The 14,440-nt window shown below is 30.0% G+C and overlaps 1 protein-coding gene and 1 long non-coding RNA gene across 13 annotated transcripts; one reads left to right on the forward strand and one right to left on the reverse strand.

Annotated features, from left to right (window-relative positions):
* Nucleotides 1–501: 501 nt before the first annotated feature.
* Nucleotides 502–2,928, reverse strand: LOC141672517 (uncharacterized). 2 transcript variants are annotated; one of them, XR_012555575.1, is made up of 4 exons: nucleotides 2,324–2,928; nucleotides 1,329–1,492; nucleotides 1,148–1,219; nucleotides 502–1,062 (listed from the first exon to the last, which is right to left on the reverse strand). It is a non-coding gene; the product is annotated as an uncharacterized LOC141672517 (long non-coding RNA). The 2 variants fall into 2 exon arrangements; XR_012555574.1 differs by having other exon boundaries at nucleotides 506–1,062; nucleotides 1,329–2,916.
* A 3,557-nt stretch (nucleotides 2,929–6,485) lies between these two features.
* On the forward strand, nucleotides 6,486–10,205 carry LOC141670850 (small RNA degrading nuclease 5-like). 11 transcript variants are annotated; one of them, XM_074476882.1, is made up of 11 exons: nucleotides 6,520–6,776; nucleotides 7,164–7,297; nucleotides 7,389–7,504; nucleotides 7,586–7,711; nucleotides 7,820–7,890; nucleotides 8,128–8,202; nucleotides 8,288–8,358; nucleotides 8,654–8,730; nucleotides 8,841–8,900; nucleotides 9,681–9,716; nucleotides 10,164–10,205. In XM_074476882.1, the coding sequence occupies exons 2-7, from the start codon at nucleotides 7,191–7,193 to the stop codon at nucleotides 8,297–8,299; spliced, it is 507 nt and encodes a 168-aa protein (XP_074332983.1). In that variant the 5' UTR covers nucleotides 6,520–6,776; nucleotides 7,164–7,190; the 3' UTR covers nucleotides 8,300–8,358; nucleotides 8,654–8,730; nucleotides 8,841–8,900; nucleotides 9,681–9,716; nucleotides 10,164–10,205. The 11 variants fall into 11 exon arrangements, with proteins under 11 accessions (XP_074332980.1, XP_074332987.1, XP_074332990.1 ...); XM_074476886.1 differs by having other exon boundaries at nucleotides 6,488–6,776; nucleotides 7,850–7,890; nucleotides 8,133–8,202; nucleotides 8,654–8,900; XM_074476881.1 differs by having other exon boundaries at nucleotides 8,654–8,900.
* Nucleotides 10,206–14,440: the final 4,235 nt, after the last annotated feature.

Genomic DNA, 14,440 nt, shown 5'->3' on the forward strand with positions numbered 1-14,440 from the left:
TTTAATACTTTTTTCATGTGACTAAAATAAGTATATCTTCACATCCGTACGGTTGGATCGTCAAAAAAATCATTTAAAAAATTTATCTTGTTCATCGGGAACGAATCCCGTGTTGGGAAGTAGTGCTTTTACCAGATTTTTCTAATCTTGACATTCGAGATGAATTTGAAATTTTTTAATACTTTTTTCATGTGACTAAAATAAGTATATCTTAACATCCGTACGGTTAAAAATTTATCTCTTTAATCGGGTATGGAAAAAAATCTAGTACGAGGCAACACCCAAAGGTTTTTTATGAAAAATTCTTGTCTGAAATAAATTTTGACAACAGTTTTTTTGAAAAAAACCGTTGTCTTAGATGATCAACTTTTTTAAATCTTACGGCTGATATTAAATCTACTTTTAATCAACGGCTCTAATTACACCAACTCAACAATCCAAGTGAATGTTTTTTCACCAAACACATGGTGCCACCTCATCTCCTCTTAATGAACGTCTCTCATTATACCAGCTCACCAATACAAGTGACAATGGTTTTATGAGCAAAACGCTTGTGTGATGTCGTGACATACAACAGAATAAAAACACTTGTATGTCAAGTGATATTTAGACAACACAATGGAAGTACATTGTTTGATTCCAGCTTAACTAATCCATTGAGAAAACACTTATCTCATTCCAACAACGGTGTTTCACAACGTTGTCTCCATTACTTTCAGACAATGCAAAATTAAACTGTTGTACAAACTACCTCATTTGCACAACATATCTTTAGAAAGGCTTGTCTGTGTCGATTACCTAGACAATAGTTTTTAAAGCATTGTAGGAATGATGAAATCTTTTTATTTAAACAACACCTTATCTCATAAAACGGTTGTCTGATTCACACAACACCTGTTTTCTGGTTTTTAAAAAACTGTTGTGTAAAATTTATGGGCAACACTTTTTTGGTCAAACGTTGTCTGATGGGTGTTGTCTGATGACATTTTTCTTGTAGTGAGATCCAAACTGCAACCCAAGTCCTACGACAAGAGATAGTCCGAAGCCAACTACAAATGCCATCTGCCATATAAAATTTTTAAGACAATAAAGCTTTTCACCAATTAGCCAGAATAATAATAATCTTCTTTTTCTCATAGTAGCAAACCTGTAGTACTCGAGATGCAACAGCAGTTTCCTTTTAATAATCCTTCTCAGCAAAAGCACAAGCAATGAGAGCCTGTAGCAATAAATTAATTAATGTGAGTTTCTATTACTTTTTATTATATAGTTTAGATCTTTTACCAGAGATTATGAATTTATCAATACTTCATAAAGATGGTGATTACCTGTCCTGCAACAGCCAAACCATTAGCAAGAAGGGAGGATGCCATTCAAACTTGTAAGCAAATCTGAAAAGCTTCTATAGGAGTTGTACTCAACCTTGCACCCAACGATGCGGCCAAAGTGACACAAGATGTTGCTGCAATCACCCTTCCCCGCAAATAAAATCCTTTGATTTATAAGTAATAACATTAACTTACATGGAAAACTGGAAACTTCAATTTAATGTTACTGTTATATCAGTAAAACACATTGACAGACAGGTAGGCAATAGACTACCATTTTTCAGAAATAGATTGAATTACAAACTTTTGAGGCTTGAAGGTATGAGGTAAACTTGTTTCATCAATTTTCAGAAGAGGGTCACCAAGATTAGATACCTAAAATGAATTGGTGTCATCACATACATTACAAATAAAAATCCAACAACAATATTCGTAGTGGCAAACCATGGGCTAGCTAAAGGGCAGCCAAGGATGGCGGAGATGGTTGCCCAATCAAATCCCAGCGAGCCAATGCCCAGACCACGACCACCTGAACCCAACTGGTGCCAAAGGACCGACTTTGGGGCCAACCAACATACCCAAGAAACAGTGGTTAACAAGCTAAAAAGATATCCAGGAAAGAGCTAGTAAGCAAGACTACTAATTAAGCATATTATCTTTAACCCAAGTTATGAGTTTCTGCATTTTTTCCTAGTTTCAATGGTTAATTTTAGATTTTTAAGAGCATGTTAAACATATTACTACCAAGTAACATTAGGATACACATCGAAAAGGCATATATAATAGTTACCTTTTACACAATTATACATATTGTATTACTCAAAATTTATATTTTAAATGTGAAGAAAAAGTTGAAACAATGCATTTGCACAATCAATACAAAATAAAATTTTAGGTTATAAGATTTAAACAAAACTAAACATATTACCACACTAACACAAACATAACTTTAAAAGCTCTTTTCACGGCATCATTGCTTGACATTTTCCAAGTACCATTTGTAAGTATGAACAAGGCTATCATGAAGTGAAACCTTGGACGTCCAACCAAATTGAGCAAGCTTCAAGCTATCCATAAGCTATGATAGTTAGTGAACTCAACAAAGACGAGTGGTTCGCCAAAATTTACCAAGTAATTTTAAAAAACAGAAAACAATGATGATGACCAACATATACCATATAAATACAAAGGAAAAAACATTACACCAAAACTGTGATTCTTAGTTTCATCATATAAAAACTATTCAACAGTACTATTTGAACATATCATTAAGGGTAAACAACTTGAAGCCTATAATAATTCCATCAATCTTTACCAAGATAAAAACCACATATCATCTAGGTAAACATATATAAATTCCATGAGCAGGGGTAAATTTTGCATTTGCTATTCGTAAGATAGAGGTCACGAGAAACATATGAGTTTCCAGTTGTATACATACAAAAAAGTGAAACTGGCAAAGCTAATCCAAAACCCACATAACTAAAGAGATGGAACATATTAACCCAAAAGCCTAAAATAAAACCTAAAATCAAATAAACCTAAATTAGTAAACTCTAATTTACATAAATCAAAAGTACAAAGTTTATTCAAAACCCCTGTAATTAGAGATTTGTTACCCATACTAAAGAATTAACCAGAGCTTCATTTTCTATAAAAGAAGAAGAAAGAAATAAGAATATAAGAGAAGAGAGAGATAAAAGTAAGACAAAAATAACGTGAATCGGAGAAAGGGAGACAGATGAGAAAAGATAAGAAGCAACAGCGGAGGGGGAGATGGGAGGAGGGGTTAACTATACAAACTTGACCTAATTGTTTAAAATTCAGTACAGGAATTCAAGGATCAACCCAATAATGCAGTACATCATGTGTTTAAGTAAGGTATCGGCTAGAAGCCTATATCTATACAATGTCCACCTTGAACCCTGTTTAAGGCCCAACCCAACTACAATTACAATATATATTTACACTACAACAAAATAGGCCAATTACGACGGCCAACTTACGACGAAAAAAAATGCGCGCCCAACTTACGACGAAAAAAAGTAAAACGTCGTAAATATTTACGACGAAAATCAAAACCGTCGTAAGTTAAATATTTTATTAATAAAATTATGCACACCACGATTAAACATAAATGAAAATTATTTGAAGTTGCGACGATTTAAACATTTCGTCGTAAGTTAATTATTTTTATTAAAATTTTAAATTGAAATTGAATAAAAAAATATTTTATCTAAATTTACAACGAAATATTTTTGACGGAAAAAATCGGATCGTCAAATTTACGACGGAAATTAAAATTTGTCGTAAGTTATCGAAGATGGAAATTTAACTTTTTCCAAAAAAATTTGGCGGGATAATAAAAATAATTTGAAGTTGCGACGATTTGAACATTTCGTCGTAAGTTAAATATCCAAATTACGACGGAAATTAAAATTCGTCGTAAGTTATCAAAGAGGGAAATTTAACCTTTTCCCCAAAATTTTGGCGTAAAATTTGACTTTTCTCAAAATTTTGGCGGTAAATTTGACTTTTCTCAAATTAGCACATGATTTTTGATAATTTCAAATTTTAAAAATATTATTTCATGATCCAACCATATTAATGTCAACATTTATTTGTTTGGGTGACATTTCAAAAATTTCAGAAAAATTTATATATTTTGATAAAATAATTTACTATGAAACATTGGTTATATCACTAATATATATATCTATTGACATCCATATGGTTGGATCGTTGAAAAATATTTTTAAAATAATCTCTACACCAATTCAGGATTAAACACTAGTGAGATGTACTAGTCAAATTGATGCTTGACCGTTAAAATGGCAAACCAAATAAAATTATTTTCATATGAAATTTTGGTTATATCACTAATATATATATCTATTGACATCCATACGGTTGGATCGTTGAATTTTTTTAAAAAAATAATCGAAACACTAATTCAAGATTCAACACTAGTTAGTTGTACTAGTCAAACTCATGCTCGACTGTTAAAATGTCAAACCAAATAAAATTATTTTGATATGAAATTTTGGTTATATCACTAATATATATATCTATTAACATCCATACGCATGGATCATTGAAAAATATTTTTAAAATAATCTCAACACCAATTCATGATTAAACACTAGTGAGATGTACTAGTCAAATTGATTCTTGACCGTTAAAATGGCAAACCAAATAAAAATAGTTTGATATGAAATTTTGATTATATCACTAATAAATATGTCTATTGACATCCATACGGTTGGATCGTTGAAAAATATTTTTTAAAATAATCGAAATACTAATTCAAGATTCAACACTAGTTAGTTGTACTAGTCAAACTGAAACTTGACTGTTAAAATGTCAAACCAAATAAAATTATTTTCATATGAAATTTTGGTTATATCACTAATATATATATCTATTGATATCCATACGGTTGGATCGTTGAAAAATATTTTTAAAATAATCCAAACACTAATTCAAGATTCAACACTAGTTAGCTGTACTAGTCAAACTGATGCTTGACTGTTAAATTGTCAAACCAAATAAAATTATTTTGATATGAAATTTTGGTTATATCACTAATATATATATCTACTGACATCCATACGGTTGGATCATTGAAAAATATTTTCAAAATAATTGAAACACTAATTCAAGATTCAACACTAGTTAGTTGTACTAGTCAAACTCATACTTGACTGTTAAAATGTCAAACCAAATAAAATTATTTTGATATGAAATTTTGGTTATATCACTAATATATAAATCTATTGATATCCATACGGTTGGATCATTGAAAAATATTTTTAAAAATAATCTCAACACCAATTCAGGATTAAACACTAGGGAGATGTACTAGTCAAATTGATGCTTGACCGTTAAAATGGCAAACCAAATAAAAATAGTTTGATATGAAATTTTGATTATATCACTAATAAATATGTCTATTGACATCCATGCGGTTGGATTGTTGATTTTTTTTAAAATAATCGAAATACTAATTCAAGATTCAACACTAGTTAGTTGTACTAGTCAAACTGAAGCTTGACTGTTAAAATGTCAAACCAAATAAAATTATTTTCATATGAAATTTTGTTAATATCACTACTATATATATCTATTGACATCCATACGGTTGGATCGTTGAAAAATATTTTTAAAATAATCGAAACACTAATTCAAGATTCAACACTAGTTAGCTGTACTAGTCAAACTGATGCTTGACTGTTAAATTGTCAAACCAAATAAAATTATTTTGATATGTAACTTTAATTTTATCACTAATTTATATATCTATTGACATCCATACGGTTAGATCGATGAAATGTATTTTTAAAATAATCGAAATAAAAATTAAGAACTAAACACTGGTTAGTTGTACAACTCAAACTCATGCTTGACTGTTAAAATCACAAAGCAAATAAAATTATTTTGATATGTAATTTTGGTTATATCACTAATATATATAAATATATTGACATCCATACGGTTGGATCGATTAAAAGTATTTTTAAAATAATCGAAACAACAATTGAGGATTAAACACTAGTTAGCTGTACTAGTCAAACTAATGGTTGACTGTTAAAATGGTAAACCAAATAAAATTATTTTGATATAAAATTTTGGTTATATCATTTATATATATATATCTATTGACTTCTATAATATAAATTATAACATGTACTAATCATCTATTGTTCATATTGGCGCTCAGTACTCTTTCATTTCGGGATAGATTGTCCAAAGGCATTGCGAAATATATATAAGGAAATTTTTTATTTTAATAAAAAGCTATTTATATAAAAATAAATTAATATTGATATATATATATATATGTTATTATTATTATTTCTCAAAGTTAATAGTATACTTCTAAAGTCAATTTTTTATTTTTAAAGAAATAATATATTTCCTAATAATTTGTAAAATATATTTGTTTTAACGATCCAGTCATGTGAATGTTAAGATATATTTATTTTAGTCACATACACAAATTATCAAATATAAATATACAATTATATATATTTATATTTAAAATAATTATCAATATTTAATCTATTTAAGTTTTAATAAAGTTTTATTGAGTTTCTGATTTTTCCAAAAAAAACACCCCGTCTTTTGAGAAATAGAACAGTCTAATAATCTAATTGCTTTGCATCTTAATATATTTTCAGTGTCTCTTTCTTTCTTCTCTCTCCCCTTCAGTCTTCCCCTCTCTTTCTCCCCCTCTCCTCTCCTGGTTATGCAAAATCTATACATACATAAATGTTTACTTTAATTTTAGCCTCCTTAGGTTGATTTGTATGTTTCTTTTAAGGGGGCTTTAGTTATGGTTTCAGTTTCAGTTTGACTTCAATTTGGGGTTTTAGTCGGTGTTCAAAACTAGGGCTTTAGGGCTTATTTTTGGATTGAAGAGAAGGCGTCTCTATCTCTCTCTTCGTGGTATGCACATCTCTCTCTCCCCTCTCTCTATGCTCATATCTCTCTCTCTCTCCCTCTCTCCTTCCCCCCTCTCTTTCCCCCTCTCTGTATATATATTTGAGTGGATTTTGTAAATTGTACTGTAATTGGCCACTGATTTTCTTGTAGTGCTTCATCTGGTAGATTTGTATTTATTTGTTTTTGTTTGTGTTGCGTAGAGAATACAAAATAATTTGAATTGTGATGAACATCCTTGTGGTAAAATATCAATAAACAACAAATCAGCTAATATAGTTCAATATAACCATTTCTTTGTTTAAGAAGGATTTTGTTTTTCGAGATTGGCACTTGCATATCATATACAATATTTTTGGTGTATGTAATGCTGAGTTATCTTCCGATATGCAGAACAAACCCCTCATTCCCAAAGTTATTATGTTTTATGTACCTGGCCTTGACGCAAGTCTTTACTTGTCACAGTCTAAGGTACTCCACAGTTTCAAAGAGTACTGTGGCGTTCCAAGAGCAGTGTCAGCTCTAAGGTTGGTGACATTTATCTTTTCTAGCAGAATATTGGATTTATGCATTGCATTTCTTGAAAGTTTATGCTTTTGGTTTTTTATTTGTTGATAGCTGTGTAGCAGATGGAATACAGACTATAGATGTTCATCTTACGTACAAGGTGAAAAGAAAAAGGGATATTGCTGAGCCAATAAGCAAACCTGTTCAGAATGAGAGTTCTGATCAAGGTATATATCAGCTATAAAGTTGTAGACTTGTAGTGCTTTCTGGGTTAAAATAAGTAAAATAGTAAACTATCTTCGATGCAGGAACCTGTGATTCTGTTTTTGATCTATCCTTTGGTGATCTCTCGAAAGATTTACAATTTCCTCTGTCATATTACACACTCACAGAGACGGAACTAGAACAAAATGGTTACTTCCGTAGTCAACCAGGTGACAATATATATACAGTATACCATTTCCTTTTTATCCTTTATTCCCTTCACGTTTAAGTTGTTTGGTTGTTCTTGATAAAGCTGATGAGATACATCTTTTGTGCAGATTTTGTTTCAACTCTTCCGTGTCCTTCAGGAGCTCCTACCCACGAAATATTGGCGCTTGATTGTGAAATGGTAAGGCAGGGTTCAGATGTTCAGTGTTGTTCGATGTTTCTGGCCTGGAAGTGCTATATCATTATTATATGTATATTATATTTCTTTTCAAATATTGAAGTTATGTACTATATTCGTTCTTCTAATCAATTTACTGTATAGTTCCAGATCGGATTTTCTTAGTCAGACTTGTTAGTTATTGATGTTGCGGATTAAATTTTGATGGGATAATAACAGTGTCTCTATTGCATATGCTAGAGCAGTATTACAGCAGTATATGTGACTGTATATTCGGTATATATATTGATTAATAGGGTTGCAGTGAAGGATATGGTAAAAATATATTGCTTTTTATTTCTTCTTTTTGCTTGGTTTAGGTGGAAAGTTCTTAAAAAAAACTTGTTCTATTGATTGGCAGGAAATCTGGTGAACCAAGCAAGAGGAAGCCATACTTGCATGTTGATAAACAGTTCTTGATAACCTGAAATGGTAAATTTAATCTCAATATCCCTGTAATGTTTAGTTTCCTGTAAGATGTTTTTTTTTCTTTTTTACTCAGTAGATAGTTTTATTTTTGTTATAGAAACTTATTATATTATAATTGATTGTGATCATTAACTTGTATTATCTATTCTAGTTATAGTATCTTTAGTTAATATAAGTATATAATATTGCCCCATGTGTTGTGTTCAATAAATACGTTTGGTATGTTGTTGTAAGAGGGCTCTGTCTAAGCAGTGTATAAAGCTGTCTGAATAGGGTTTAATACGTTCTTCACTTGCAGAAATTAGTTGAAGGATACTTGCTTAGGCTGCTCACAGGAGTGATATATTCACGCATATTCTGATATGGCATTTATAGGTGGGAGTTGCTTTTTGGTTATTCTCCCCATTTTAATTAATTAATTAATTAATTTTAGTTTATTCAGAGTTTTAAAGCTTAACTATTATATTTATGAATGTGAGGGGAAGTCTTGTGAACCAGAGACTGGGAAAGAGTCAAAAGAGAAGGATACATCAGTTGCCCTAAAGGTATCTTGTATGAAAATTCAACGTTCTCAAACTCGCTAAGAAAATTAATTGTTAATTGTTTATTTTTTTGGTACTCGAAAAATGTATGATTAGATGAGAATATTTTTACTACAAAAACTTATATTCCCCATTCTCTCTGTGCAAATTGTCAGCCTGGGTTTGTAATATAAATATCCTCTCTGTGGTACCCCCCACCCCAATATTATCCTTCAAATGATTCTCCTTGGCAATGTTGAAAGTGATCTGAAAGATAATAGTTGGAAAAAGACTAAATTTAGTGTTGGTAAATGCTCATCAACATGGACTAAGTATAAATATTTTATGTTTAATTCGTAATTTACTTTAACATTCTGCTCGTACATGTGTAATTTCTCATGTTGTGGAAATTGTTTGCAGCACCATTATTAATTCTTCATGAATATTAACTACAAGATTACATAGTATTTTACTGCTTCAAACTGGTAACATATCAGTATGTGTATGTGACTGATAGCCTCTGCATATATACTATACACAATCAGAACAATACACTGTTCTATATTTAGAAAGGTAACAATGTCAAAGAAGTTAATTAGAAAACAATGGCTAGCTATACAAAAATCAGCCGAGTGTGTAGTAAAATTATCAATTTTCTAAACTGATTACTTTAATTTTTTTAACCTCGCCCATAAAATTTAACAATAATTTAGTTTATTTAGAAATATTTTTTTTCTTTTCTGCTCCCATCTAATAAGTTATAAATGATTATACACTTATATGTATGTTGTCACTGTGTCACAGGCTATGGCTGAACAAATGGAGGAGCTCGGCAGCAAGGTATCTGAACTAACTGTTACATATTAACATGAACCTCCCTATATATTTCTGCTTTCTATGAAGTATAAGAACCTATAGAGTACTGTAGTATAAAAAGTCCTATTAAGAATTAATGAATGTAAATAAAAACCTGACCAAACATCCAATATGTACTCCATCTTACAACTCTTTAAATCTTGTACTAAAAGAATAACACTATTGAGATTAGTTTTTATAGATGTATACAAAAGGTGAAAAGCTGACCAAACATTAAATGTATTCAAAGACCCTTCAAGTGCTGGTCTGATTAGTTAGGCTTAGCTTGCAGGGATTTTATTAAGTGTGAAAGTACTGGGAGCTATATGAATTATTAATTGTATGATCAGTTCTAATCTTCTATCATTTAAATCATTCACATATTGTAATAAATAAAGAGCCAAATTCTGTTTTACTGTTTTGTATTGGCAGGAACGTCATCTTGGAGATGTCAACAAACAGCTGAAAATCAAGGTTTCTTTTAAATTGTCTTTGGTACTCATTATCCCTATGAATTTAACATGTGTAGACCTATGGTAGTGTATTTGCTATTTTTAGTGACAAGTAGTAACTTTTTGATTGTTTTGAAAAATGCAGAAAAAGTCAGGAGAAAGAGTCAGGAGGACAAGAGTATAGGGGTGCTCCTGCATTTGGATTTTGAAAATTGAAATAATTATGTAACTTTAGATACTTGGGTATCATGTAACATGGATCACTAAAGATCCTTGTTTTATCATTCAGGAGTGTTTCACTTACCACTTTGAACTTGTATTTGCTTTTGCGTTTGATGTAATAAAATCATAAAAGTATACGTTGTTGGAATTATGCTTAGGAAAAATGTCTTTGGTTTAGAGTTTGTGATTGCATTAGACTTTGAAAGGTTTAGAATTTAAATTGGAAGCTGAAAATGGCTGAAAACTAAAAAATCAGAATTTGGTTATTCTCGAAATACAAACTTACGACGGTCGTTCATCACATATTCTGTCGTAAGTTGGCCCCAGTTCCTAACATACGACCGTTTTTTCTGTCGGAAGTTTCTAATTTACGACGTAAATTTGCGTCGTATATTTATGTTATATTTTATTAAGGTGGGACCCACAAGAAAATATCCGACGATTTTTCCGTCGTAAGTAACTAACATACGACGATATTTTCCGTCGTAAGTAGATTTATTATTTTATTGAGTATGTGGGCCCTTCTTCCTAACTTGCGACGCAATTTTATCTTGTGACGAAAAAACGAACTTACTACTCGACCAAAAACGATGATTTTTTTCCGTCGTAAATGGCTCAATTACGACGATTTCAGTTCAAAAAAACCGTCGTAAATGGCCAAATTTCTTGTAGTGTTAATATATATATTTTAAAAATAATATTAAAATTTCACCGATTTAATTCTGATTTAACCTTCCAAAAAATCCCCATTCCGATAAATCATTAATCGGTAGGTCAACCGATTTAGTCAGTTTTTTGATTTCTGTAACTGTGATAAAAATTAATAATGTATTTATTAATTTTGTAAAAATGTATTAATTAATTTTATAACAACTTGTTTACCTTTTTTGTAAAGATATTTAGTTTAATATATTATATTTCACAATTTTTTATAATACTTTATTATTTAAAAAAGTAATTGTTCATTTCCAATATATTATAAAAGAAGTATAATATATAATTGGTTTGACTGTTATACGATTTCACAAAATACGTCTGTAAAATTCAAAAAACAATTGCATATCAGTAAAATCAATTGCTTTTAACATCTGTATGGTTGGATCGTCAAAATTTATTTCTTTGAAAAAATTGAACCATTATTCGGGACGATTGTATAGTGTAGGGGTTATTCTAGTTTGCCTCATTTGATATATTATCTAATTTTTTTAAAAAAAAATTATACATCTCTAAAATTAGTAGGTAACATCATTCGTATGGTTGGATCGTCAAATAAAAATTTTAAAAATATAGAATCACCACTCGGGACAAGACTAGGTAACAAGAACCCGTGTTGACAATAATTTGACTATTATAAAAACGCATGATGTAAAATTAATTTTTATCAAAAAAAATAAAAAATCTCTAAAATTAATAGGTAACATCATCGTACAGTTGGATCATTGAATAAGAATTTTAAAAAGGTAGAATCACCACTCTGGACAAGACTAGGTAACAAGAACTCGTGTTGACCGTAGATTGACTATTATAAAAACACAAGATATAAAATCAATTTTTTTTAAAAAAAATTTACACATCTCTAAAATTAGTAGGTAACATCATCCTTACGGTCGGATCGGTGAACAAAATTTTAAAAAAAATAGAATCACCACTCAGGACAAGACTATGTAACACGAACTCGTGTTGACCATAATTTGACTATTATAAAAATACACGGTATAAAATTTATTTTTTTTTAAAAAAAATTACACATCTCTAAAATTAGTAGGTAACATCATCCCTACGGTTGGATCAGGGAATAATAATTTTAAAAAAATAGAATCACCACTCTAGACAAGACTAGGTAACAGGAACTTGTGTCGACCGTAATTTGACTATTATAAAAACACACGATATAAAATTTAATTTAAAATATATATATATATATATATATCTAAAATTATTAGGTAACATCATCTGTATGGTTGGATCATTGAAAAAGATTTTTAAAAAAATTGAATCACCACCCGGTACAAGACTTGGTAATAGGAACCCATGTTGAGCGTAATTTGACTATTATATAAAAACACGATATAAAATCTATTTTTTAAAAAAAAAAATTATACATCTCTAAAATTAGTAAGTAACATCATCTGTACGGTTGGATCGTCAAAAAAGAATTTTAAAAATATTGAATCACCACCCGGTACAAGACTTTGTAAAAAAAAACCTTGTTGATCATAATTTGATTATTATAAAAACACAAGATATAAAATCTCAATTTTTTAAAAATTTTATACACCTCTGTACGGTTAACATCATCCGTACGGTTGGATCATTTAAAAAGAATTTAAAAAAAATTAGAACCTGAATATAAATAATAAATTTTAAAAATAGTACAATAGTTAAGGCACCACTAAATAACCTATTGCAATACAAGAAAGAAGATGCAACGCATTAAAATGCCATGTCATCTACCACGTCGGCATGTGGGACTCACTTGTGCCACGTCAGCATGTGGGCCCACTCGTTCCATGTCAGCATATGGGCCCTATATGTGGGACCCACTGATGCCATGTCAGCAAGCCACGTCAGCATGCCATGTCAGCATTTATTAAATAAAAAAAGTCTAATGCAATGCTATGACTTCTACTGTTGCATGTTGCGCAACACTAACAGTTATTAGCAATGGTAGCTTCAATATAATGCAACGCTTTCTCCACTATGTTGCAATAAACTGAATATTTTGTAGATAAAGCAAAGCTTTTCGTGCAACGCTAGCTGAAAATCATTGCCTATGTGCACTTATAGGGTAGTGTAATTTATTTAAACGAATTTTTTGAAGATCCAATTGTACGGATGTTAAGATATATCAACTTCAGTAAAAAGAAAAATTTACAAAAAACTTTCAAATTCATCTTGCATGAAGGAATAGAAAATCTATAAAATTTCCAAATCCTAAAAGCAGGATTTGTTTCTGATCAACCAAATAATTCATTTAAATGATTTTTTCGACGATCCACCGTATATATGTTATGATATTTCAATTTTATTCATAAAAAATTTAAAGAAAATTTAATTTCATATTATATGAAAGGAATATATAAATTTAGAAAATGTCCAACTCCCAAACACATGACTTATTCCCGATAAACCAAATAATTTTTTTAAATGAATTTTCGACGATCCAACTTACTTGTCATACGTATAAAATCCAAAGTTTTCATGATGATGTAATCTTGTAGGTTTTGCATTATTATCAACTTTGGTTTGTTTTTGACAAGTGTTGTCTAATTTTCCTACACAGCGGTTTTTTTGCACCATAAAAAGTATATTTTCTAACCATCGTAACTACAACGACTTAGATTAAAAGATTTGAGCTTTACAACAACATTTGAAAAACATTGTCTAATTGATCAAAACAAAATGGTGTTTTTAAAGTGGTTTTATGCAAATTAGAAGGTTTGTACAATGATTTTTTGAAGATGTCGTATACAAAAGCAGTTTCCCTTCTAAAACAAAACTGCAATATAATTCATTCCATTACTTACTTTACCTTAATTGTCCGAAATTCACTATTAATTTTTTTTATTAGATATACCCATTTAATATATCGGTTCCTCATGCCACTTATGTAAAAAAGTACTATTGACATTAATAATTAGAAAACTGATGTCTAAAGCTCTGAAGACATCGCATTTTAGGACATCCAATATCATATATTTGATTTTTTCTAATTGGTATATATCTATCTAGAAGAATAAAATAATTTATATGGATTGACCCTTGGTGTATGACACACCATAGAGAAGTATATCTATAGTCAATCTATGAGAATAAATTGAAAATAGAAAGCAAAAAAGTTATAAAAACCCAAAAGCCTCAGAGATTTACTATATATAGTCTATCCTCTGATATGGGAATTGGCATGACTAATAAAACAATCTGAATTAGACAATTTAATTTTCATATCAACAATAATTAAATAATAGTCTTTGAGGAGAACAATTCCTTTATCATGAGCTCTTGCTTTCTTTCCATCCAAATGTGATAACAAAA

This window comes from Apium graveolens, chromosome 7, assembly GCF_009905375.1.
Source record: "Apium graveolens cultivar Ventura chromosome 7, ASM990537v1, whole genome shotgun sequence".
Classification (NCBI taxonomy): Eukaryota; Viridiplantae; Streptophyta; class Magnoliopsida; order Apiales; family Apiaceae; genus Apium; species Apium graveolens.